The sequence below is a fragment of the Rhincodon typus genome, chromosome 41 (assembly GCF_021869965.1).
Source record: "Rhincodon typus isolate 14 chromosome 41, sRhiTyp1.1, whole genome shotgun sequence".
In the NCBI taxonomy this organism is placed as follows: domain Eukaryota; kingdom Metazoa; phylum Chordata; class Chondrichthyes; order Orectolobiformes; family Rhincodontidae; genus Rhincodon; species Rhincodon typus.
This window is the reverse complement of record NC_063372.1, coordinates 9,830,365-9,857,663: the sequence shown is the minus strand read 5'-3', so window position 1 is coordinate 9,857,663 and position 27,299 is coordinate 9,830,365. Positions and strand designations below refer to the sequence as shown.

At 45.4% G+C, this 27,299-nt stretch overlaps 1 protein-coding gene across 1 annotated transcript in view; it reads left to right on the top strand.

The window, feature by feature from the left end:
* The first annotated feature begins 316 nt into the window (after window positions 1-316).
* The window catches only part of LOC109926334 (aryl hydrocarbon receptor-like), a 76,778-nt gene continuing 49,795 nt past the window's right edge, over window positions 317-27,299 (top strand). The window contains exons 1-3 of the mRNA XM_048618866.1: window positions 317-355; window positions 7,123-7,266; window positions 7,539-7,741. Coding sequence (XP_048474823.1) covers window positions 317-355; window positions 7,123-7,266; window positions 7,539-7,741 — 386 coding nt within the window. The remainder of the gene's footprint in view (window positions 356-7,122; window positions 7,267-7,538; window positions 7,742-27,299) is intronic.

Sequence of the window (27,299 nt, the reverse complement as noted above, 5' to 3'; positions counted from 1 at the left end):
TTGCTACACAACCATCAAAGATGCCTAGCACTCCATAAATCATCCACATTTTGGAAAATCAAATCACAATGTTCCTCCTCCCAGCTAACAAGCAGAAGTTGAAACGTGAGGATCCAGTACAGAAAGTAGTACAGTGCTGGTCTGAGGCAACTTAAGAGATTCTGATGGTCTGCTTTGAATTGGTGGACCAGTCCATTTTCAAGAATTCAATGGCTAATCTAGATAAGTATGCCAGTGCTGACACAGACTTCATTAACAACTGTGTAGAGGGCTTCATGCCAAATAAGTCAATCTATATGCTCCCCAACTGGAAACCATGAGTGAACCAGGAAATGCATTGCCTACTGAAGACCAGGTATCGGCATTCAAGTCACACTATCCTGATCTTTCCAAGAAATCCTCTGTAAGACCTTTAGAGATGCCAAAAGGCAATACCTGACTAATCCAAAAACGCAAACTAGCCACATGGGCACCTGCCATTTGTAGTCAGGCCTACATGACAATAACTGGCTACAAAGTGAAGCAGAACAGAATAGCAGGCAAAAATACATCCCTCGCTGATGCTTGCAATGCATTCTACACTCAGTCCAAAGAGAAGGTCAGCAAAGGACCCAATAGCCTCAGATTCACCTATGTCCTCAGTCACTGTTACAGACATCAGATTGGCTTATTTGACAGTGAATCCATAAGAAAGCAACTGGCCTAGGTGGAGTCCCTGCATTCAGATACTGTGCAGACCAGTTTGCAGATGTATTTGCTGACATCTTTAACTTCTTATTACAAATCTGAAGTCCCCATCTGCTTAAAGAAGACCACCATCATCTTGGTATCAAAGAAAACTCATATAATGTGCCTCAATGACACTGCCCAGTGGCTCTGACCTCAATAATTATGTACTGTCTAACAGATTTTCATGGCTCGTATCAACTCTAGACTCCTAATTTGTTTTGACCCCTTGAAATTCACCTTCTGTCTCAATAGGTCCATGGCATACTCCATCTCCCTAGCCCTATACACATCTCTGGAACACGCAGATAACAAGGATACCTAAGTCAGACTTCTACTTATTAACTACAGCTCTGTATTCAATAGAAAATGAAACTAACCTCCAAATTCCAAAAACTAAGTTTCTCTCTGAAATTGGATCCTCTGCATTCTCAGCCTCTTATTGTGTACTCTCTGTACACTCATGACTGTGCTTTTTAAAAATAAACTCATGACTGTGAGGCCAAATTTTGTCTTAACTCCATCTGTAAGTTCACTGATGACACCACTGTTGTAGGCTGGATCTTAAACAATGATGAGACAGAACACAGCATACAGATAGAGTGCTTGGAGGCATGGTTTAAAGTTGACAATCTCTCTCTCAACATTAGCAAAACTAAAGAGCTGGTCGTTGACTTCAGGAAGCAAGATGGAGGGCACATTCCTATCTAATTCAATGGAGCTAAGGTGGAGATGGATGACAGCCTCAAGTTCCTTGGAGTGACTATCATCAACAATTTGTCCTGGACCACTCATGGCCGAGAAGGCACTCAGGAGGCTAAGGAAATTCGGCATGTCAATAATGGCTCCTACCAATTTTTATGGATGCAGCATTAAAAGTATTCTATCTGGATGCATTACAGATTTCTACGGCAACTGCACTCCCCATGAATGTAAGAAAATACAGAAAGTTATGTGCGCAGCCCAGATCACCATGCAAGCCAATCTTCCATCCATTGACTCCAACTACACTTCTCGCTGCCTCGGAAAAGCAGCCAACATTATCAAAGACTCCTCACAACCCGGTAAAATCTCGTCCAACTTCTTCTATGAGACAGAAGATACAAAAACTTAAAGACACATACCAACAGGTTCAAGAACAGCTCCTTCCCGCTGTTATTAGACTTCTGAATGGGCCTCTCAAATTTTAGATCTAATGTTGTTCTTACCTTTCGTGCACCTTCTCTGCGCCTGTACATTGTATTTCTTGCCCTGCTTTATCAAGCCTATGAAATTTGTATGATATGATTTGTCCGTACTGAATGCAAAACAAAACTTTTCACTTCATCTAGGTACATGTGACAACAATAAATCAGAAGTCACACAACACCAAGTTATATTCCAGCAGGTTTGTTTGAAATCACAAGCTTTCAGACTGCTGCTCCTTTGTCACTGACTCTTCACCTGATGAAATAGCAGCACTCCAAAAGCTTGTCATTTCAAATTAACCTCTGGACCATTACCTCGTGTTAAGTGACACCTGACTTTGTCCACCACAGTCTCAGACCGGCACCTCCACATTGATAATAAAGCAAACCAAATCAAAAGAATTCTATTCTTCCTTTACCTGGGAACATTTAGTTGCCAGTCCTACTGGGCAGTCCTTGTCAGTCCTGTGCCTTGTGATATCCCACTCCCAATCCCAATCATGCCCTGAGTCCATCTGTCTTACCTGTCAGCCCCTTGCATTGAAATAAATGCTGTTTAATTTAACAGTCTTACCTCTTTCACTGCCTTTTTCTTGCCTGCATTGTCTATTTGACTTGCTCCTCTTCTCAACTGGAACACTCTCAGACATATCTTGTATTCAATACCTCTCTGGGATCTCCCCGCAACCAGTGTAAAGCTTCAATGAGTTGCCAGAAATTAGTCCCCTTCTAATTCAGATGCAAACTGTCCTTTTATCATGTCACTTCCACCTCAGATGAAATACCAAAGATCAAAAAATGCAAATTTCTGCCTCTCGTACCAAATCCTCAGATGCATTCATCGGCTTTATCCTCCTATTCCTTCTGTCACTAGCAAGTGGCATCAGGAGTAATCCAGATATTATTACCCTTGAAGGCCTACTTTTTAACCTCCTGCCTAGCTTTCTATATTCTCCCCTCAGAATTTTGTCCTTTTCTCATCCTATGCCAAGTTGTGCAAAGACCTCCTGCTGGTCACTCTCCCCTTCGAGAATATTCTTCACCCTCTCCAAGACAATTTTGATCCTGGCACCAGGGAGGTAACAAACCATTCTGGTGTCTCGCTGTCAGCCGTAGAAACGTCTATCTGACTGGACTGTCCCGTATCAGAATTAATCACTTGCAACCTGACGTACCCTTCATTATATTAAAGTCAGTCTCAGTACCAGAAACTTGACTATCAGTACTACAATCCACTGAGAGTTCATCATACCCTACATTTTCCAATACAGTATACTTATTTGAGATAATGATAGTCACAGGAGATTTCTGCTCTTCTTGCCTACCTCTCATTTTATTCTTAGAGGTAACCCACCTACCCAACTGGATCTGCTGTTTTTCTACCTTCTGGAAAACAGGGTCTAGGCCTGAAACGTCAGCCTTCCTACTCCTATGATGCTGCTTGGCCTGCTGTGTTCATCCAGCCCTGCACCTTGTTGTCTCTCATCTATCACACACCCTGGTTTCTGTAAATTTCTCATGCCTCTAACTGCTATTCTGATAAGATTCGCAACCAAAAACACATCTTGCAGACATAATCATCAGGAGCATTGAACTTCTCCTTAGTCTCCCACATCCAACAGGTAATACACATCACTCTACTGAGGCCATCTTTGCACTTTAATTAACATAACCAGAAAACAGCAGTTTTACTGCTCTTAAACCACTGTTCTAGGATAATTTAACAACTATGCTTTGTATTTTTAAAAAAATTAATCAAGAGACAGATCTCAATAAAACATTAAAAAAGTCACCCAACTATAGATTTACAATAAAAACACATCAAGACTAATAAGGCTTATAAATCTAAAAGACAAACACTTAGCTGATCTTAGAAATCCTGACAATCCCAGCTATTAGTGATTCTGATAATGAAGTCTCACCAAGGTTAGCTGTGAATTTCACTACGAGAGAAAGAACAAAACAATCTTCTCTTGGGAAATAAGATAGAGCAGGTGTCAGTGGTGGAGCACTTTGAGGCCAGTTATCATAATTATATTAGATTTAAAATATTTATGGAAAAGGATAGAATAATTTAAAAGTTAAAGTTCTAAATTGCAATTGAGCCAATTTTGACGGCATTAGACAAGAACCTTCAAAGTTGACTGGAGGAGGCTGTTCACAAGCAAAGGGATGGCTGGAAAGTGAAAGCTTTCAAAAATTAGATAATGAGAAATTTGAGGCTGGTAAGTGGAGGGAATGCTGGATGTCTAGATAAATTGAGGCTCTGGTAATGAAAAAGGAAGCACATGTCAGATATAGACCGTTATAGTACACTTAACAGGGCAATCTGGAGGGCAAAAAGGAGTTGTGACATTTATCCGGTAAATAAGGTTAAGCAGAATCCCTAGATACACTAAAAGAGAAATAAGAAAGGGATGAACACCTATTGAGATTGCACTATATACCCCCCAAGAGTCAGTGGGAAACTGAGAAACAAATTTGTAAGGAGATCTTTGTTATTTGTATGAATAATAGGGTGGTTATGGTAGGGGATTTTATCTTTTCAAACACAGACTGGGAAGCTATAGTGTTAAGGGCTTGGATGGAAAGGAATCTGTTAATTGTGTATAGGAAAATTTTCTGATTCGCAATGAGGATGTACCTAATAGTGAAAGTGCAAAGTTTGACTTTCTCTTGGGAAGAAAGGCAGGACAGGTGACTGAGGTGTCAGTAGGTGAGCACTTTAAAATAGTGGTGAAAAAGGATAGACCGGATCTAAGAGTTAAAGTCCTACACTGGAGAAAGGCCAATTTTGACGGCATTAGGCAAGAATTTTCAAAAGTTATTTGGGGGTGAATGTTTGCAGGTAAAGGGATGGCTGAAAAATGGAAAACCTTCAAAAATGAGATAGCAAGAGTCTAGACACAGTATGTTCCTATTAGGGTGAAGGGCAAGTCTGATAGGTGCAGAGAATGCTGGATGGTTAGAGAAATTGAGGTTTTGATCAGGAAAAGAAGGAAATATGTGTCAGATATAGACAGCGGAGATCGAAGGAATCCTTAGAAGAGTATAAAGGCAGCAGGAGTATACTTAAGAGAGAAATCAGGAGGGCAAAAATGTGACATGAAATAGCTTTAGCAAATAGGGTTAAGGAGAATGCAAAGAAAATCTACAAATACATTAAAGTCAAAATTGTAACTAGGGAGAAAAGAAGGCCCCTTAAAAATCAGCAAGGCCATCTGTGTGGAACCGTAGGATATGGGGGAAGATACTAAATTACTAGTTTGCAACAGTGTTTACTGTGGAGAAGGAAATGGAAGTACAGAACGTAGGGAAATAAATAGCAACATCTTGAAATTGTCCATAATACAGAGGAGGAGGTGCTGGAAATCTTAAAACACATAAAGGCAGATAAATCCTGGGACCTGATTAGGTGTACTCCAGAACTCAGTGGGGAGCTAGGGAAGTGATTCCTAAACTCCTTGCTGAGATATCTGTATCACTGTTAGCCACAGTAAAGAAGCCAGAAGACCGGAGGTTGGCTAATGTTGTGCCACTATTTCAGAAAGGCAGTATAGGGAACTATAGGCCTGGTGAGCCTGACATCCGTGGTGGGTAAGTTGTTAGAGGGAAACCTGAGAGACAGTATTTACATGAATTTGGAAAGGTAAGAACTGATTAGGGATACTGAATATGGCTTTGTGCATGGGAAATCGTGTCTCACTAACTTAATTAAGTTTTTCAAAGAAGTGTCGTTGAGGACTGATAGCGGCAAAGTGGTGGACGTGATCTATATGATCAGTAAGGCGTTCTACAAGGTTCCTCATGGTAGACTGTTTAGTATCAATGTTAGATCACAAGCAATATGAGAGAACTTGTTACCTGGATACAGAACTAGCTTTAAGGTAGAAGACACAAGGTGGAGGTAAAGGGCTGCTTTTCAGACTGCAGGCCTGTGACCAGCAGTGCGCCATAAGGACTGGTGCTGGACCCACTGCTTTTCTTTCTTTATATAAATGATTTGAATGTGAACATAGGAGGTATGGTTAGTAAGCTTACAGCTTACAGATGACACCAAAATTGGAGGTGTAGCAGAAGGTTACCTCAGAGTACAATGGGAATTTGATCAGATGGGCCAATGATCCGAGGACTGGCAAATGGATTTTAGTTTAGATGAATGTGAGGTGCTGCATTTTGGAAAGGCAAATCCAGATAGGACTTGTACACTTAATGGTAAGGTCCCAGGAGTGTTGCTGAGCAGAGAGACCTTAGAGTTCATAGTTCCTTGAAACTGGATTTGGAGGTAGACAGGATAGTGAAGGAGGCATTGGTATGCTTGCCTTCATTTGTCAGTATAGGAGTTAGGAAGTCCATGTTGCACTGTACAGTACACTGGTTAGGCCACTTTTGGATTACTGTGTTCAGTTCTGGCGTCCCTGCTGTTGGATGGATGTTGCGAAACTTGGAAGAGTTTGGAAAAGATTTATTAGGATGATGTCGGGTTTGGAGGGTTTGAGCTATAGGGAGAGGATGAATACACTGAGGCTATTTTCCCCAGAGCGTCGGAGGCTGAGGGGTGACCTTTTAGAGGTTTATAAAGTCACTAGGGCATGGATAGGGTGAATAAACAAAGTCTTTTCCACAGGGTACAGGAGTCCAAAACTAGAGAATATATATAGGTTTAAGGTCAGCGGAGAAAGATTTAAAAGGGTCCTGAGGGGTAACTTTTTCACACAGAGGGTGGTGCGTGTGTGGAACGAGCTGCCAGAGGAAGTGGTGGGGGCTGATACAGTTACAACATTTAAAAGGCATCTGGATGGGAACATGGATAGGAAGGGTTTACAGGGATATGGGCTCAAATGCTGGCAAATGGGACTGGATTAATTTAGGATACCTGGGTCAGCACGAACGAATTGGGCCGAAGGGTCTGTTTCCGAGCTGCATGACTGTATGACTTTATGTTCCTTTGCGCCACATGTTACTGTTTTAAAGAATTCCAATAAGTTGGTTAAACATGATTTATATTTCACAAATCCATGCTGAACCATTCTAATTACCCGAACTTTTCCAAAAATTTTTAAGTATAACGAAAACATAACGACAGCTAATATTTTCTTGTGCGTGTGAAATGAGTGCCGGGAGAAGCTCTGCTGATGTGCAGTCGGTTGGTGTTAGGAAGCGGGAGATAGCCCTTTCTCTCCCATGAAGGGTTCTGCTCCGGACTCAGGTGGGAGGCCTGCACAGGTCTCACAGCGCAGCGACAGCGACTGGACCGGAGGGTGGCCGCCAGGATCCCGATCCCAGTCACAATCCCACACCCGGGCCTCAGCCACCGACCCCCCGAGCTCCGGCCCCCGAGGCCCCAGCCCCGGTAACAAAGACCGAGCCTCACTACCTCAGACATTTTGTTTTTTACTCAGGATGCTGAGGGGTCTAACAGGCCGGGATAATAAATCCCGGTGCTGCTTCACCATATCCTCTCCACACGCTTACCGGCTGGAGTACAATAAAATTAAAGCCTTTTCACCACCACATCAACATCGACATATCGAAAGGCCCACAGCAGCCAGCCTGTTTAAAAAACATCAAAGACATTAAGCCGGGACACACCGCACCATCACTGCTCAAATCCACCTGACCCAGGAGAGCCGCCCTACCGGCCTGGAGGACTCCATACACCGAGACCCAGGAGAGCCGCCCCCACCGAGACCCAGGAGCGCCGCCGTGCCGGCCGGGAGGACTCCGTACGCCGAGACCCAGGAGAGCCGCCCTACCGGCCGGGAGGACTCCGTACGCCGAGACTCAGGAGAGCCGCCCTACCGGCCGGTAGGACAACTATCTGGAAGGTCAGCGGAGAAAGATTTAGAAGGGATCTGAGGGGTAACTTTTTCACCCAGAGGGTGGTGCGTGTGTGGAACGAGCTGCCAGAGGAAGTGGGTGGCGGCTGGTACTGTTACAGGATTTAAAAGGCGTCTGGATGGGGACATGGATAGGAAGCGTTTACAGGGATAGTAGGAACTGCAGATGCTGGAAAATCTGAGACAACGAGGTCTAGGCCCGAAACGTCAGCCTTCCTACTCCTCTGATGCTCCTTGGCCTGCTGTGTTCATCCAGCTTCAGGGTTTAGAGGGATATGGGCCAAGTACTGGCAAATTTAGGATATCTGGTCGGCACAGATACCGCTCACGCTTGGACATAGAGCAGTTTTTCCGCCGCCTCCGCCTCCACGCTTACTTCTTTAACCGTGAACCTAACCCTCCCTCTACTGACCCCTTCTCCCGCTTCCAACACACCCCCTCCTCCTGGACACCACCCCAAGGCCTCCTACCCTCCCTCGACCTCTTCATCTCCAACTGCCGTCGAGACATCAATCGCCTCAACCTCTCCACCCCTCTCACCCACTGCAACCTCTCCCCCGCAGAACGTGCAGCCCTCTGCTCCAATCCCAACCTCACCATAAAACCCGCGGCCAAGGGAGGCGCAGTTGTAGTATGGCGCACTGACCTCTACATCGCTGAGGCCAGACGCCAATTCTCCGACACCACCTCCTACCGCCCCCTTGATCATGACCCCACCCCTGAGCACCAAACCATCATCTCCCAAACCATCCACAACCTCATCACCTCAGGTGACCTCCCACCCACGGCCTCCAACCTCATCGTTCCCCAACCTCGCACTGCCCGCTTCTATCTCCTTCCCAAAATCCACAAACCTGAATGCCCTGGTCGACCCATTGTCTCCGCCTGCTCCTGCCCCACCGAACTGATCTCCAACTATCTCGACTCCATTTTCTCCCCCTTGGTCCAGGAACTCCCTACCTATGTCCGTGACACCACCCACGCCCTCCACCTCCTCCAGAACTTCCAATTCCCCGGTCCCCAACACCTCATCTTTACCATGGACGTCCAGTCCCTCTACACCTGCATTCCCCATGCAGATGGCCTTAAGGCCCTCCGCTTCTTCCTGTCCCGCAGGCCCGACCAGTCCCCCTCCACTGACACCCTCATCCGCTTAGCCGAACTCGTCCTCACACTCAACAACTTCTCTTTCAATTCCTCCCACTTCCTACAGACAAAGGGGGTAGCCATGGGTACCCGCATGGGCCCAAGCTACGCCTGCCTCTTTGTAGGTTACGTGGAACAATCCCTCTTCCGTACCTACACCGGCCCTAAACCCCACCTCTTCCTCCGTTACATTGATGACTGTATCGGCGCCGCCTCGTGCTCCCACGAGGAGCTCGAACAGTTCATACACTTCACTAACACCTTCCACCCCAACCTTAAGTTTACCTGGACCATCTCTAACACCTCTCTCTCCCCTTCCTGGACCTCTCTGTCTCCATATCGGGCAACCACCTCGAAACCGATATTCATTTCAAGCCCACCGACTCCCACAGCTACCTAGAATACTCCTCCTCCCACCCACCTTCCTGCAAAAATGCTATCCCCTATTCCCAATTCCTTCGCCTCCGCCGCATCTGCTCCCAGGATGAGGCATTCCACTCCCGTACATCTCAGTTGTCCTCGTTTTTCAAGGACCGTAACTTCCCCTCCTCGGTGGTCGAGAACGCCCTCAACCGTGTCTCCCACATCTCCCGCACCTCATCCCTCACACCCCGTCCACGCAATAAAAACCAAAAAAGAATCCCCCTCGTCCTCACGTACCACCCCACCAACCTCCGGATCCAACGCATCATCCTCCGACACTTCCGCCATCTGCAATCCGACCCCACCACCAAAGACATCTTTCCCTCCCCACCTTTATCTGCTTTCCGGAGGGACAACTCTCTCCGTGACTCCCTTGTCCGCTCCACACTCCCCTCCAGCTCCACCACACCCGGCACTTTTCCCTGCAACCGCAGGAAGTGCTACACCTGCCCCCATACCTCCTCCCTCACCCCCATCCCAGGCCCCAAGAAGACTTTCCACATCAAGCAGATGTTCACCTGCACATCTGCCAATGTGGTATACTGCATCCGCTGTACCCGGTGTGGCTTCCTCTACATCGGGGAAACCAAGCGGAGACTCGGGGACCGCTTTGCAGAACACCTACGCTCGGTTCGCAACAAACAACTGCACCTCCCAGTCGCGAACCATTTCAACTCCCCCTCCCATTCCTCAGACGACATGTCCATCCTGGGCCTCCTGCAGTGCCACAACGATGCCACCCGAAGGTTGCAGGAACAGCAACTCATATTCCGCTTGGGAACCCTGCAGCCCAATGGTATCAATGTGGATTTCACAAGTTTCAAAATCTCCCCTCCCCCCACCGCATCCCAAAACCAGTCCAACTCGTCCCTGCCTCCCTAACCTGTTCTTCCTCCCACCTATCCCCTCCTCCCACCTCAAGCCGCACCTCCATCTCCTACCGACCAACCTCATCCCGCCCCCTTGACCTGTCCGTCCTCCCTGGACTGACCTATCCCCTTCCTAACTCCCTACCTACACTCACCTTTCCTGGCCCCATCCCCGCCTCTTCGACCTGTTTGTTTCCTCTCCACCTATCCTCTCCTCTATCCCTCTTCTATCCGCCTCCCACTCTCTCCCTATTTATTTCAAAACCCCCTTCCCCTCCCCCTTTTCTGATGAAGGGTCTAGGCCCGAAACGTCAGCCTCTCTGCTCCTATGATGCTGCTTGGCCTGCTGTGTTCATCCAGCCCTGCACTTGTTATCACTGTTTAACATTGCAGTGCAGATCTAGTTGGGACTGATCTGACAGTGTGTAACACTGCACTACAGTACTGGTGGGGAGAGTTCTGTTGCTGTAAAGCACAAAGGTACAGTACTGATTGGGATACATCTGTCACTGTTTAACTCAAAGGCACAGTACTGGTGGGAACAGGTCTGTAACTGTATAACACTTGGCCACACTACTGCTGGGGTCAGTTCTGTCTGTGAGTAAAATTGTTGTACAGTATTGGTGGGAACAGTTCTGTCTGAATATCACTGCGTTACAGTACTATTGGGAATTGATCTGTAATGTCAGTAACACTGAGGCACAGTAATTGTGTGGAGATCTCTGTCACAGCGTGACCCTGTCATACAGCGTTGCTGGGGTGAACTCTCACTGTATGACACTGGATAATAATACTATCATGAGGTTACCATGTGTGCTCAGTACTGGTGGGGTATGTCGTTCTCTCGATAACACTGAGGTACAGTGCCATTGGGGTTCATTCTGTCGCTCTATACACTGCGGAATAGTAATGATGGGGACAGAACTGACGTTGTCTTAGAATGGTGTGCAGTACTGGTGGGGACATGTCAGTCATTGTACAGCACTCAGGTACACTACTGGTGAGGACAGATCTGCCACTGTATAACACTTGGTTAGAATACTGCTGGGGACAGATCTGTGAGGTACACTGTTTGACAGTACTGGTGGGGTGAGATCTGTCACTTTGTAATTCTGTCGTACAGCACAGCTGGGGGGAGATCTCAGAGATAGTAAAAACAGCCGATGCTGGAGTTTAAGATAACACAGTGTGGAGCTGGAGTAACTCAGCAGAGGAATAGGCAAGCTGACGTTTCAGGTCGGGACCCTTTTCCAGCTCCACACTGTGTTATGGGGGGTGATTTCACTGTTTAACAGGGGATAACAGTACTGGCAGGGACTGGTCCTTCAATGTTTACTGGGGTACAGTACTGGTGCAGACGGGTCAGTCTCTCGATTATACTGAGGTACAGTACCGGTGTGGGTCGGTCTGTTACTCTGTAACACTGGAGTACAGAAATGATGGGGACAGTTCTGCCTGTTAATAAGGCGGTTGTACAGTACTCATGGGGACAGATCAGTCAGTTTATAACTATGGGTTACAGTGCTGCTGGGGACATGTCTGTCACTGCATAACAGTGGGATACAGTACTGATGGGGCAGGGCTGTCACTGTATAACACTGGCGTACAATTCTGGTGGGGACATGTCTGTCGCTGCATTACGCTGGGGTACACAACTGGTGGGGAGAGATCTGTCATGTTGTAATGCTGTCATACAGCACACCTGAGGAAAGATCTCATTGTTTAACAGAGGATAACAGTACTGGCAGGGACTGGTCTATCAATGTTTACCACTCGGGTACAGTACCCCAGTAGTGGGGATCTGTTACTCTGTAACACTGGAGTACAGAAATGGTGGGGACAGTTCTGACTGTTAAGAGGCTGTACAGTAATGAGGGGGAGAGGTCTGTAACTATTTAACACTGAGTTACAGTACTGTTGGGGACAGGTCTGTACTGTATATCTCTCGGTACAGTAGTAGTGGGAAAGGTCTATCACTATATAACTCTGGTTTACTGTGCTGCTGGGGACAGGTCAGTCGCTGTATAACCCTGTGGTACTGTACTGGTGGGGACAGGTCTGTTACTGTATAACCCTGGTGTACTGTACTGAAGGAGACAGGTCTGTCGCTGTTTAGTACTGGGGTACTGTGCTTCTGGGGACAGATCTGTCTGAGTACTGGTGGAACAGGCATGTCGCTATATAACACGGGTTTAAGGTACTTCTGGGGACCTGTCTGTCACTGGATATCACTGGGTGCTGTACTGGTGGATGTAGGTCTGTTACTGTGTAACATTGAGGTCTGTGCTCCTCGGGGCAGATCTTTCATTGAGTAACACTATGGTACAGTACTGTGGGAACTTGTCTATCTCTGAGTAACACTGCAGTACAGCGTATGTGACAAGTGATCTGTCACTATGTAACGCTTATGTATAGCACTGCTGGGAACAGCTTTAACTATATAACACTGGAGAACAGTACTGGTGAGAACAGTTCTGTCACTGTATAATACTGGCGTACAGTACTGGTGGGGACAGGGCTGTACTGTATATTTCTGGGTACTGTCGCAGTGGCAGAGACTTATCACTATATAAGACTGGTTTACAGTGCTGCTGGGGAGAGGTCTGTCACTGTATAACGTTGGGGTCTGTGCTCATCCAGACAGAACTGTCTGTGAGTAACATTATGGTACTGTACTGGTGAGAACATGTCTGTCTGTGAGTAATGCTGTGGAACAGAACTTGTGGTGAGTGATCTCTCACTATGTAACCCTCACATATAGCACTGTGGGGGAGAGCTTGTGGGGACAGGAATGTCACTGTATAGCACTGGTTTACAGTATAACACTGAGTTACTGTGCTCGTGGGAACAGATCTGTCTGTGAGTAAAAATTGTCACAGTGCTGGTGGGAACATGTCTGTCTGTGAGAAACACTGCACTACAGTACTTTTGGGGTGAATTCTGTCGCTGTATAACAATAAGGCACAGTACTGACGGGGATAGGTTTCTTGCTGCATAACGCTAGGATGCAGTGCTACTGAGGACAGATCTGACGTTGTCTTACAATGTGGTGGACTACTGGTGGGGACATGATAGTCACTGTATAACACCGGGGTACACTACTGGTGGGGTCTGCTCTGTCAGTGTATAACACTGGGGTACAGAATTTGTGGGGATGGATCTGACGTTGTCTGACAATGGGGTGCAGTATTGGTGTGGACTTGTCTGTCGTTGTATGACAGTGGGGTACACTACTGAAGGGGACTGCTCTGACATTGTCTAACAATGGGGTAAAATAAGAGTAAAAATGGCAGGAGATCCCAGACTCGTGTTATGCTCCTCTTGCTCAATGTGGGAGCTCAGGGATACGGCTGACATTCCTGACTCCTACACGTGCAGGAAGTGTGTCCAGCTGCAGCTCTTGTTAGACAACATCACGGCTCTGGAGCTGCGGATGGACTCACTTTGGAGCATCCGCGATGCTGAGGAAGTCGTGGATAGCACGTTCAGCAAATTGGTCACACCGCAGATTAGGATTGCTGAGGGAGAAAGGGAATAGGTGACCAAAAGGCAGAAAAAAAGCAGGAAGACAGTGCAGGTGTCCCCTGTGGTCATCTCCCCCCAAAACAGGTATACTGTTTTGGATACTGTTGTGGGAGATGGCTCACCAGGGGAAGGCAGCAGTAGCCAGGTTCATGGTACCGTGGCTGGCTCTGCTGTACAGAAAGGCGGGAAAAAGAGTGGAAAGGCTATAGTCATAGGGGATTTGATTGTAAGGGGAGTAGATAGGCGGTTCTGTATTCGAAAACGAGACTCCCAAATGGTACGTTGCCTCCTAGGTGCATGGGTCAGGGATGTCTCAGATCGACTGCAGGACATTCTGAAGGGGGAGGGTGAACAGCCAGCTATCATGGTGCCTATAGGCACCAATGATATAGGTAAAAAATGGCATGAGGTCCTGCAAGCATTTAGGGACTTAGGAGCCAAGTTGAGAAGTAGGACCTCAGAGGTAGTAATCTCAGGATTGCTACCAGTGCCACGTGCTAGTCGGGGTAGAAATGAAAGAATAGGCAGGATAAATGAGTGGCTTGAGAGATGGTGCAGGAGGGAGAGTTCAGGATTTTGGGACATTGCGACCGGTTCTGGGGGAGGTGGGACTATTACAAATCGGACGGTCTACACCTGGGCAGGACTGCAACCAATGTCCTAGGGGGTGCTTTTGCTAATGCTGTTGGGGAAGGTTTAAACTAATGTGGCAGGGGGATGGGAATCAAATGAGGAGATTAGTGGACAGTAAGGAGGTGTAAGGAACTAGATAATGAAGTCAGTCTGACTAAGGGGAAGAGTAGGCAGAAAGCAGATGATGAACGTAAAGAGACAGGTGGTCTGAGGTGCATTTATTCTAATGCGAGAAGTGTAATAGGTAAGGCAGATGAGCTTAGGGCTTGGATTAGTACCTGGAAGTATGATGTATTTGCTATTACTGAGACTTGGTCGAGGGAAGGGCAAGATTGGCAACTAAATATCCCAGGATATTGATGCTTCAGGCGGGATAGAGAGGGAGGTAAAAGGGGTGGAGGACTTGCATTACTGGTCAAAGAGGATATCACAGCTGTGCTGAAGGAAGGCACTATGGAGGACTCAAACAGTGAGGCAATATGGGCAGAGCTCAGGAATAGGAAGGGTGAGGTAACAATGTTGGGGCTGTACTCCAGGCCTCCCAACAGCGAGAGTGAGATTAAGGCACAAATACGTAGACAGATTATGGAAAGATGTAGGAGCAACAGGGTGGTGGTGATGGGACATTTTAATTTTCCCAACATTGACTGGGATTCACTTATTGTTAGGGGTTTAGATGGAGCAGAATTTGTAAGGAGTATCCAGGAGGGTTTTCTAGAGCAGTATGTAAATAATCCAACTTGGGAAGGGGCTATACTGGACCTGGTATTGGGGAATGAGCCCGACCAGGTAGTTGAAGTTTCAGTAGGGGATTACTTTGGGAATAGTGATCACAATTCCGTAAGTTTTAGAATACCGATGGACAAAGATGAGAGTGGTCTTAAATGAAGAGTGCTGAATTGGGGGAAGGCCAACTATAGCAAAATTCAGCAGGAGCTGGGGAATGTGGATTGGGAGCAGCTGTTTGAGGGTAAATCCACATTTGATATGTGGGAGGCTTTTAAAGAGAGGTTGATTAGAGTGCAGGACAGACATGTCCCTGTGAAAATGAGGGATAGAAAGGGCAAGATAAGGGAACCATGGATGACAGGTGAAATTGTGAGACTAGCAAAGAGGAAAAAGGAAGCATACATAAGGTCTAGACAACTGAAAACAGAGGAAGCTTTGGAAGAATATCGGGAAAGTAGGACCAATCTGAAACGAGGAATTAAGAGGGCTAAAAGGGGTCATGAAATATCTTTAGCAAACAGGGTTAAGGAAAATCCCAAAGCCATTTAATCGTACATAAGGAGCAAGAGGGTAAATAGAGAACAGGTTGGCCCATTCAAGGACGAAGGAAGAAAGTTATGCAAGGAGTCAGAGAAAATGAGTGAGATTCTTAATGAGTACTTTGCGTCGGAGGAGAAGGACATGACAGATGTTGAGGTTAGGGATAGATGTTTGATTACTCTAGGTCAAGTCAGCATAAGGAGGGAGGAAGTGTTGGGTATTCTGAAAGGCATTAGGGTGGACAAGTTCCCAGGTCCGGACGGGATCTATCCCAGGTTACTGAGGGAAGCGAGAGAGGAAATAGCTGGGGCCTTAACAGATATCTTTGCAGCATCCTTGAGCATGGGTGAGGTCCCGGAAGACTGGAGAATTGCTAATGTTGTCCCGTTGTTTAAGAAGGGTAGCAAGGATAATCCAGGTAATTATAGACAGGTGAGCCTGACGTCAGTGGTGGGAAAGCTGCAGGAGAAGATATTGAGGGATAGGATCTATTTACATTTGGACAAAAATGGGCTTATTAGTGATAGACAGCATGGTTTTGTGCAGGGAAGGTCATGTCTTACCAACATGATAGAATTCTTTGAGGAAGTGACAAAGTTGATTGATAGGGATGGGCTGTAGATGTCATATACATGGACTTCAGTAACGCGTTTGATAAAGTTCTGCCTCGTGGGCTGACGGAGAAAGTGAAGTCGCATGGGGTCCAGGGTGTACTAACTAGATGGATAGAGAACTGGCTGGGCAACAGGATACAGAGAGTTGTAGTGGAAGGGAGTATCTCAAAATGGAGAACTGTGACCAGTGGTGTTCCACAGGTACCCGTGTTGGGACCACTGTTGTTTGTGACATACATAAGTGATCTGGAGGAAGGTATAGATGGTCTGATTGACAAATTTGCAGATGACACTAAGATTGATGGAGTAGCAGATAGTGAAGGGGACTGTCGAGAATGCAGCAGAATATAGATAGATTGGAGAGTTGGGCAGAGAAATGGCAGATGGAGTTCAATCCAGGCAAATGCGAGGTGATGCATTTTGGAAGATCCAATTCAGGAGTGAAATATGTGGTAAATGGAAAAGCCCTGGGGAAAATTGATGCACAGAGAGATCTGGGTGTTCAGGTCCATTGTACCCTGAAGGTGGCAATGCAGGTGGATAGAGTGGTCAAGAAGACATACTGCATGCTTTCATTCATCGGACAGGGTATGGATACAAGAGTTGGCAGGTCATGTTACAGTTGTGTAGGACTTTGGTTCGACCACATTTGGAATACTATGTACAGTTCTGGTCGCCACATTACCAAAAGGATGTGGATGCTTTGGAGAGGGTGCAGAGGAGGTTCACCAGGATGTTGACTGGTATGGAGGGTGCTAGCTATGAAGAGAGTTTGAGTAGATTAGGATTATTTATGTTAGAAATACAAAGGTTGAGGGGGAACCTGATTGAGGTCTAGAAAATCATGAGAGGTGTAGACTGAGTGGATAGCAAGAAGCTTTTTCCCAGAGTGGGGGACTCAATTACTAGGGGTCACGATTTCAAGGTGAGAGCGGAAAAGTTTAAGGGAGATATGCATAGAAAGTTCTTTACGCAGAGGGTGGTAGGTGCCTGGAACACACTACCAGCGGAAGTGGTGGAGGCGGGCACAATAGCATCATTTAAGATGTATCTAGACAGATACATCAATGGGCAGGGAACAGAGGGATACAGATCCTTGGAAAATAGGCGACAGGTTTAGCTAAAGGATCTGGATCGGCGCAGGCTTGGAGGGCCGAAGGGCCTGTTCCTGTGCTGTAATTTTCTTTGTTCTTTGGGGCGCAGTACTGGTGGGGACATATCCGTCGCTATCTATCAATGGGGTACAGCACTGGTGGGGCTGCTCTGTCAATGTATATCACTGGGGTACAGTATTTGTGGGGACATATCTGTCACTGTATAACACTTGGGTACAGTACTGTTGGGGACAGGTCTGTCACTCAATAACACTGAGGTACTGTTCTCGCGGGAACAGATCAGCCTGTGAGTAACAATTTGTTACAGTACTAGTGGAAACATGACTGTCTGGGAGAAGCGCTGCAGTATAGTACTTGAGGCGAGTGATCTGTCACTATGTAACCTTTACATATAGCACTGCTGATACTTTAAATCAGTATTGCACAGAAGCAGGCCTGTCTACATCCGTAGATTACATCAGTGTAGTGCAGTAGCAGACATGTCTACACCAGTTGTTTACATCAGTGTTGTTCAATGACAGAACTGTCTACACCAGTAGTTTACCTCAACGTAATACAGCGATAGACCTGTCTACACCAGTAGTTTACATCAGTGTTGTACAGTGATAGTCCTGTCTACACCAGTAGTTTACATCAGTGTTGTACAGTGATAGTCCTGTCTACACCAGTAGTTTACATCAGTGTTGTACAGTGACAAACGCACACACCGGTATTTTACAACAATATTGACCAGGGACAGACCTGTTTACATTGATAGTTTACCTCAGTGTCGTACAATGACAGACGATTCTACATCAGTAGATAACCTCAGTGTTGTACAGTGAGAGGTCTGTCTACAACTGCAGTTTACGTCAATGTTATACAGTGACAGACCTGTCAAAACCAGTAGTTTACATCAGTGTTGTACAGTGACAGGCCTGTCTACACCAGTAGTTTACATCATTATCCAATAGTGACAGAGCTGCCTTCACTGGTAATTTTCAACATTGTTGTACAGTGACACATCGGTCTACACCGATAGTTTACATCAGTGTTGTACAGTAGCAGGCCTGACTACATCTGTAATTTACAACAGTGTAGTGCAATAGCAGACCTGTCTACAACAGTAGTTTACATCAGTGTTGAACAGGGACAAACCTGGCTACACCAGTTGTTTACATCATTGTTTTGCATTGACAAAACTGCCTATAACAGTAGTTTACATCAGTGTCGTACAGTGACAGAACTGTCTACACTACTGGTACACGACTACTGGGGAGAGCTCTGTAACTATATAACAAAGGGGGGCAGTACTTGTGGCAACAGATCTGTCACTGACTAATGCTTTTGTACAGTCCTGTTGGTGACAGATTTATTTGTAACACTTCATTACAGTAGTGATGGGGTGTGATCTGTCACTGTGTTAATCTGCCTGGCATCGCATTTTACAAGACGATTAATTATATAACACTGAAGAAATGTACTGGTAGAGACAGTTCAATCAATGCTTACAATTGTGGTACAATACTGTTATGGCAGGTCTGTGACTGTTTAAGACTGGGGTACTAAGCTGCTGGGGTCATGTCTGTCACATTATAGCACTGGGGTACAGTATTGCTTGGGGACAGAACTGCTACTGTAGAATGCTAAGGAACAGTCCTGATGGGGCAGGTTTGTCACTGTATAATATTGAAGAGGAAAGGTGTTGATGTCTACACCAGTAGTTTACACCAGTGTTGTACAGTGGCAGACCTGTCTTCGCAGGTACTTTACATCAGTGTTGTACAGCGACAGACCTGTCCACACTAGTAGTTTCCCAGAGTGGGGGACACAATTTCTAGGGGTCACGATTTCAAGGTGAGAGGGGAAAATTTCAAGGGTGATATGCGTGGGAAGTTCTTTGCGCAGAGGGTGGTGGGTTCCTGGAACACGTTGCCAGCCGAGGTGGTAGAGGCAGGCAAAATGCATCATTTAGATTGTATCTGGACAGATACATGAATAGGCAGGGAGAACAGGGATACAGATCCTTGGAAAATAGGCGACAGGTTTAGATAAAGTATCTGGATCAGCACAGGCTTGGAGGGCCAAAGGACCTATTCTTCAGCTGTAATTTTCTTTGTTCTTTGTACAATGACAGAACTGTCTACACCAGTAGTTTACATCAGTGTTGTACAGTGACAGACCTGTCTACACCAGTATTTACATCAGTGTTGTACAGTGATAAACATAGCTACACCGGTATTTTACATCAGTGTTGTACAGTGACAGACCTGTCTGCACCAGTTACTTACATCAGTGCTCTACAGTGACATACCTGTCTACACCAGTAGTTTCCATCAGTGTTGTCCACTGACAGACCTGTCTATACTGGTTCTTTACATCAGTGGTGCACAGTGACAGAACTGTTTACACCAGTATTTACATCAGTGTTGTACAGTGACAAACCTGTCTACACCAGTAGTTTACATCGTTGATGTACAGTGACAAAACTGTCTACAACAGTAGTTTACATCAGTGTTGTACAGTGACAGAACTGTCTACACTACTGGTACATTACTGCTGGGGAGTGCTGTGTAACTATATAAAAAAGGGGTACAGTATTCATGGGGACAGATCTGTCACTGTATAATGCTTGTTTACAGTCCTGTTGGTGACAGATTTATTAGTAACACTTCGTTACAGTAGTGGTGGGGTGTGATCTGTCACTTTGTAAAGCTGCCGTGCATCACAAGTTGGGAGACTATTAATTATATAACACTGAAGAACAGTACTGGTAGAGACATTTCGATCAATGTTTTCAATTGTGATACAGTACTCTAATGGCAGGTCTGTCACTATTCAAGACTGGGGTACTGAGCTGCTGGGGACACTCTGGCACATTATACCAAGGGGTACAGTACACCTAGGGACAGGTCAATCACTGTAGAACACTAAGGAATAGTCCTGATGGGGCAGGGTTGTCACTGTATATTACAGAAGAGAAAAAGTGTTGTAAAATGACAGACCTGTCTACACCAGTAGTCTACATCAGTGTTGTACAGTGACAGAACTATCTACACGAGTAGTTTAACTCAGTGTTGTACAATGACAGACCAGTCTACAACATTTGTTTACCTCATTGTTGTACAGTGACTGATGTGTCAATACCAGTAGTATACATCAGTGTTGTACAGTGACAGACCTGTCTACACCAGTACTTTACATCAGTGTTGTAGAGAGTCTGACAGGGCTGCCTATACTGGTAATTTTCATCACTGATTTAAACAAACAGACCTGTCTAAACTGATAGTTTACATCAGTGTTTTACAGTGACAGACTTGTTTACAACAGTAGTTTACATCAGTGTTGTACATTGGCAAACATGTCTTCACCAGTATTTTACAACAGTATTGTACTGTGACAGAACTGTCTACACCAGTAGTTTACATCAGTTTTGTACCGTGACAGTATTCTCTACAACAATTGTTATATATAGTGCGGAGGGCTGTTCTAGTTTACAATACTGCCAAGGGCTGATCTAGTTTGCAAAGGGACATTGATAGGATGCAGAGCTGAGCTTAGAAGTGGCAATTGTAATTTAACCCTGAAAATTGTGAGGTGATTCAATGTGGAACGACAAACTTGAATGCAGAATACAGTGTTAACGGAGAGTTTCATGGCAGTGTTGAGTTGCAGAGGGATTTTGGTGTTCATGTCCACAGTTTCCTAAAAGCTGCCATCCAGGAGTATAGCGTTGTTAAGTAGGCGCATCATGTATTAGCTTTCATTAAAGGAGGGATTGTGTTCAAGAGCCGTGAAGTAATGCTCCAGCTATACAAAAGCCTTTCTCGGTTACATCTGGAGTAATGTGTTGAGGTCTGGGCGCCTCATACAGGAAAGATGTGGAAGCATTGGAAAAGGTGCAGAGGAGGTTTACCAGCATGTTGCCTGGAATGGAGGGAAGGTCTTATGAGGAAACGTTGAGAGAGTTCGGGCTTTTCTCTTTAGAACGACGAAGGATGAGAGGTGAATTTATAGAGGTGTATAAAACGATCAGAGGTATAGGTAGAGTGGACAGCCAGAGATTTTTTGCTAGGGTGGAGGTAGCTATTATGAGGGAGCATAGTTTTAAAGTGAGTCTAAGTAGATATAGGAAAGATGTCACAGGGAGGTTCTTTACTCAGGGAGTGGTAGGGATCTGGAATGCATTGCCAGAGAGGGTGGTGGAGTCAGCCTCATTACGGGCACTTAAGCAGCTATTAGATAGGCATATGGATGATAGTATAAGGTAGGGGTGGAGGTTAGATAGACCTTTGGATTTGTGTAAAAGTTAGAACATAGAACATAGAACATTACAGTGCAGTACAGGCCCTTTGGCCCTCGATGTTGCGCCGACCTGTGAAACCAATCTGAAGCTCATCTAACCTAAACTATTCCATTATCATCCATATGTTTATCCAATGACCATTTAAATGCCCTTAAAGTTGGCGAGTCTACTACTTTTGCAGGCAGGGCATTCCATGCCCTTACTACTCCCTGAATAAAGAACCTACCTCTGACATCTGTCCTATATCTATCACCACTCAATTTAAAGCTGTCCCCTCATGCTAGCCATCACCATCCGAGGAAAAAGACTCCCACTGTCAACCCTATCTAATCCTCTGATCATCTTCTATGTCTCTATTAAGTCACCTCTTAACCTTCTTCTCTCTAACGAAAACAGCCTCAAGTCCCTCAGCCTTTCCTCATAAGACCTTCCCTCCATACCAGGCAACATCCTGGTAAATCTCCTCTGCACCCTTTCCAATGCTTCCACATCCTTCCTATAATGCGGTGACCAGCACTGTACGCAATACTCCAAGTGCGGCCGCATCAGACTTTTGTACAGTTGCAACATGACCTCATGGCTCCGAAACTCATTCCCTCTACCAATAAGACTTAACACACTGTACGCCTTCTTAACAACCCTATCAACCTGGGTGGCAACTTTCAGGGATCTATGTACATGGACACCGAGATCTCTCTGCTCATCCACATTACCAAGAATCTTACCATTAGCCCAGTACTCTGTATTCCTGTTACTCCTTCCAAAGTGAATCACCTCACACTTTTCTGCATTAAACTCCATTTGCCACCTCACAGCCCAGCTCTGCAGCTTATCTATGTCCCTCTGTAACCTGCAACATCTTTCCGCACTATCCACAACTCCACCGACTTTAGTGTCATCCGCAAATTTACTAACCCATCCTTCTATGCCCTCATCCAGGTCCTTTATAAAAATGACAAACAGCAGTGGCCCCAAAACAGATCCTTGAGGTACACCACTAGTAACTGAACTTCAGGATGAACATTTCCCATCAACCACCACCCTCTGTCTTCTTACAGCTAGCCAATTTCTGATCCAAATCACTAAATCACCCTCAATCCCATGCCTCCGTATTTTCTGCAATAGCCTACTATATACACCACATCAACCGCTTTACCCTCATCCACCTGTTTGTCACCTTCTCAAGAACTCAATAAGGTTTGTGAGGCACGACCTACCCTTCCCAAAACCGTGTTGACTATCCCTAATCAAATTATTCCCTTCTAGATGATTATAAATCCTATCTCTTATAATCCTTTCCAACACTTTACCCACAACCGAAGTAAGGCTCACTGGTCTATAATTACCAGGGTTGTCTCTACTCCCCTTCTTGAACAAGGGGACAACATTTGCTAGTCTCCAGTCTTCTGGCACTATTCCTGTAGACAATGATGACATAAAGATCAAAACCAAAGGCTCTGCAATCTCCTCTCTAGCTTCCCAGAGAATCCTAGGATAAATCCCATCCGGCCCAGGGGACTTATCTATTTTCACACCTTCCAGAATTGCTAACACCTCCTCCTTATGAACCTCAATCCCGTCTAGTCTAATAGCCTGTATCTCAGTATTCTCCTCGACAACATTGTCTTTTTCCTGTGTGAATACTGACGAGAAATATGCATTTAGTGCCTCTCCTATCTCTTCAGACTCCACGCACAACTTTCCACTACTGTCCTTGACTGGCCCTAATCTTACTCTAGTCATTCTTTTATTCCTGACATACCTATACAAAGCTTTCGGGTTTTCCTTGACCCTACCTGCTAAAGACTTCTCATGTCCCCTCCTGGCTCTTCTTAGCTCTCTCTTTAGGTCCTTCCTGGCTAACTTGTAACGCTCAAGCGTCCTAACTGAGCTGTCACACCTCATCTCTACATAAGCCTCCTTCTTCCTTCTTCCTCGCTCGACGACTTCCTCCCTGCCTGACAGGTACATACTTCTCAAGGACCGCAGTAGCTGTTGCTTAAACAAGCTCCTCATTTCAATTGTGCCCAGCCCCTGCAGTTTCCTTCTCCATCCTATGCATCCTAAATCTTGCCTAATCGCCTCATAATTGCCTTTCACCCAGCTATAACTCTTGCCCTGCGGTATATACCTATCCCTTTCCATCGCTAAAGTAAACGTAACCGAATTGTGGTCACTATCACCAAAGTGCTCACCTACCTCCAAATCTAACATCTGGCCTGGTTCATTACCCAGTACCAAATCCAATGTGGCCTTGCCTCTTGTTGGCCTATCTACATACTGTGTCTGGAAACCCTCCTGCACACATTGGACAAAAACTGACCCATCTAAAGTACTCGAACTATAGCGTTTCCAGTCAATATTTGGAAAGTTAAAGTCCCCCTTAACAACTACCCTGTTAATTTCGCACCTATCCAGAATCATCTTTGCAATCTTTTCCTCTACATCTCTGGAACTTTTCGGAGGCCTATAGAAAACTCCCAACAGGGTGACCTCTCCTTTCCGGTTTCTAACTTCAGCCCATACTACCTCAGTAGACGGGTCCTCATCAAAAGTCCTTTTTGCCACCATAATACTGTCCTTGACTAACAATGCCACTCCTCCCCCTCTTTTACCACCTTCCCTGATCTTACTGAAACATCTAAACCCCGGAACCTGCAACAACCATTCCTGTCCCTGCTCTATCCATGTCTCCAAAGTGGCCACAACATCGAAGTCCCAGGTACCAACCCATGCTGCAAGTTCACCCACCTTATTCCGGAAGCTCCTGGCATTGAAGTAGACACACTTCAAACCACCTTCCTGCCTGCCGGTACACTCCTGCGACCTTGAAACCTTATTCATGACCTCACTACTCTCAACCTCCTGTACAGTGGAGCTACAATTCCAGCCCCCTGCTGAATTAGTTTAAACCCTCCCGAAGAGCATTAACAAATTTTCCCCCCAGGATATTGGTACCCCTCTGGTTCAGGTATAGACCATCCCGTTTGTAGAGGTCCCACCTACCCCAGAATGAGCCCCAATTATCCAGGTATCTGAATCCTTCCCTCCTGCACCATCCCTGTAGCCACGTGTTCAACTGCTCTCTCTCCCTGGCACGGGTAACAAACCAGAGAAAACAACTCTGTTTGTTTTAGCTCTAAGCTTCCACCCTAGCTCCTTGAATTTCTGCCTTACATCCCCATCCCTTTTCTTACCTATGTCATTGGTGCCTATGTGAACCACGACTTGGGGCTGCTCCCCCTCCCCTTAAGGAGGGGGAGCAAATGCCTGTAATGTGCTGTAATGTTCTACATTCTACGTTCTATGTTCAATGTTGTACGCTTACAGATCTGTCTACACTGGTAGTTTACATCAGTGTTGTACATTGACACCTGTCTGTAACAGTATTTTACTTCAGTGTTGTACAGTGACAGACTAGTCTACACTGGAAGTTTACATCAGAGTTGTTCAATGACAGAACTGTCTACACCAGTAGTTTACCTCAATGTTGTACAATGACAGACCTATCTGCACCAGTAGTTTACATCAGAATTGTACAGTGACAGAACTATCTACACCAGTAGTTTACATCAGTGCTGTACAATGAAAGACCTGTCAACACAAGTATTTACATCAGTGTTATACCGTGATAAACATGGCTACACCGGTATTTTACATCAGTGGTGTACAGTGATGGACCTGTCTGCACCAGTTGTTTACATCAGACCTGAACAGTTACATACCTGTCTACACCAGTAGTTTCCATCAGTGTTGTACACTGACAGACCTGTCTATACTGGTGCTTTACATTAATAGCGTACTGTGACCGAACTGTGTACACCACTAGTTCACATCAGTGCTGTACAGTGACAGAACTGTCTACACCAGTAGTTTACATCAGTGTTGTACAGTGACAGAACTGTCTACATCAGTAGTTTACATCAGTGTTGTACAGTGACAGAACTGTCTGCAAAAGTGGTTTATATCAATGTTGTACAGTGACAAAACTGTCTACAACAGTAGTTTACATCAGTGTCGTACAGTGACAGAACTGTCTACACTAGTGGTACACTACTGCTTGGGAGTGTTGTGTCGCTATATAACAAAGGGGTACAGTAGTTGTGGGGACAGATCTGTCACTGTATAATGTTTTTGTACAGTCCTGTTGGTGACAGATTTATTGGTAACACTTCGTTACAGTAGTGGTGGGATGTGATCTGTCACTTTGTAAAGCTGCTGTGCATCACATGTTGGGAGACGAATAATTATATAACACTGAAGAACAGTACTGGTAGATACAGTTCGATCAATGTTTACAATTGTGGTACATTACTGTCATGCCAGGTCTGTCACTATTTAAGACTGGGCTACTGAGCTGCTGGGGACAGGTCTGCCACAGTATAGCAATGGGGTACAGTACACCTGGGGACAGGTCTATCAATGTAGACCACTAAGGAACAGTCCTGATGGGGCAGGTTTATCACTGTACATCACAGGAGAGGAAAGGTGTTGTTGTCCACACCAGTAGTTTACATCAATGTGTTAGAGTGTCAGACCTATTTACTCCAGTAGTTTACATCAGAATTGTACAGTGACAGACCTTTCTACACCAGTAGTTTACGTCAGTGTTGTACAGTGACAGACCTTCTACACCGGTAGTTTACCTCAGTGTTTTACAGTGACAGACCTTTCTACACGGGTAGTTTACATCAGTGTTGTACAGTGATAGACCTTTCTACAGCAGTAATTTACCTCAGTGTTGTACAGTGACTGATGTGCCTATACCAGTAGTATACATCAGTGTTGTACAGATATGTCTACACCAGTTATTTAAATCAGTGGTGTACAATGACAGACCTGCGTACACCAGTACTTTACATGAGTGTTGTACAGTGACAAGGCTGCCAACACTGGTAAATTTCATCACTGCTGTTCCACAAACAGACATGTCTAAACCGATAGTTTACATCTGTGTTGTACAGTATCAGACCTGTTTGCAGCAGTAGTTTAGAACAGTGTTTTACAGTGACAGACCTGTCAACACCACTAGTTTACATCAGTGTTGTACAGTGACAGACCTATCTATACCAGTCGATTAACTCATTGCTGGACAGAGGCAGACCAGTCTACACCGGTAGTTTACATCAGTGTTGTACAGTGACCGAGCTATCTACAGTAGTAATGTACAACTGTGTTATATAGTGACAGACATGTCTATATCTGTAGTTTACATCTGTGTTGTACAGTGACCGATATATCTACACTGGTAGTTTACTTCTTTGTTCTACAGTGACGGACCTTCAAATATCGTTAGTTTACATCGGTGTTGTGCAGTGACACCCTTATCTACACCAGTAGTTCACATCAGTTTTATACAATGACTGACCTGTCTACACCAGTAGTTTACAACATTGTTGTACAGTGATAGACCTATCTACAACTGTTGTTTACATCTGTGTTATAGAGTGACAGATCTGTCTACCTTGGTAGTTTACATCAGTGTTGTACAGTGACAGACCTGTCTGCACAGGTAGTTTATATTACTAATATAGAGTGACAGACATGTTTACATTGTACAGTGACAGACCTGTCAACACTGCTAGGTTACATCAGTGTTATACAGTGACAGACCTGTCTACACCAGTTGTTTACATCAGTGTTGTACACTGACAGACCTGTCTACAC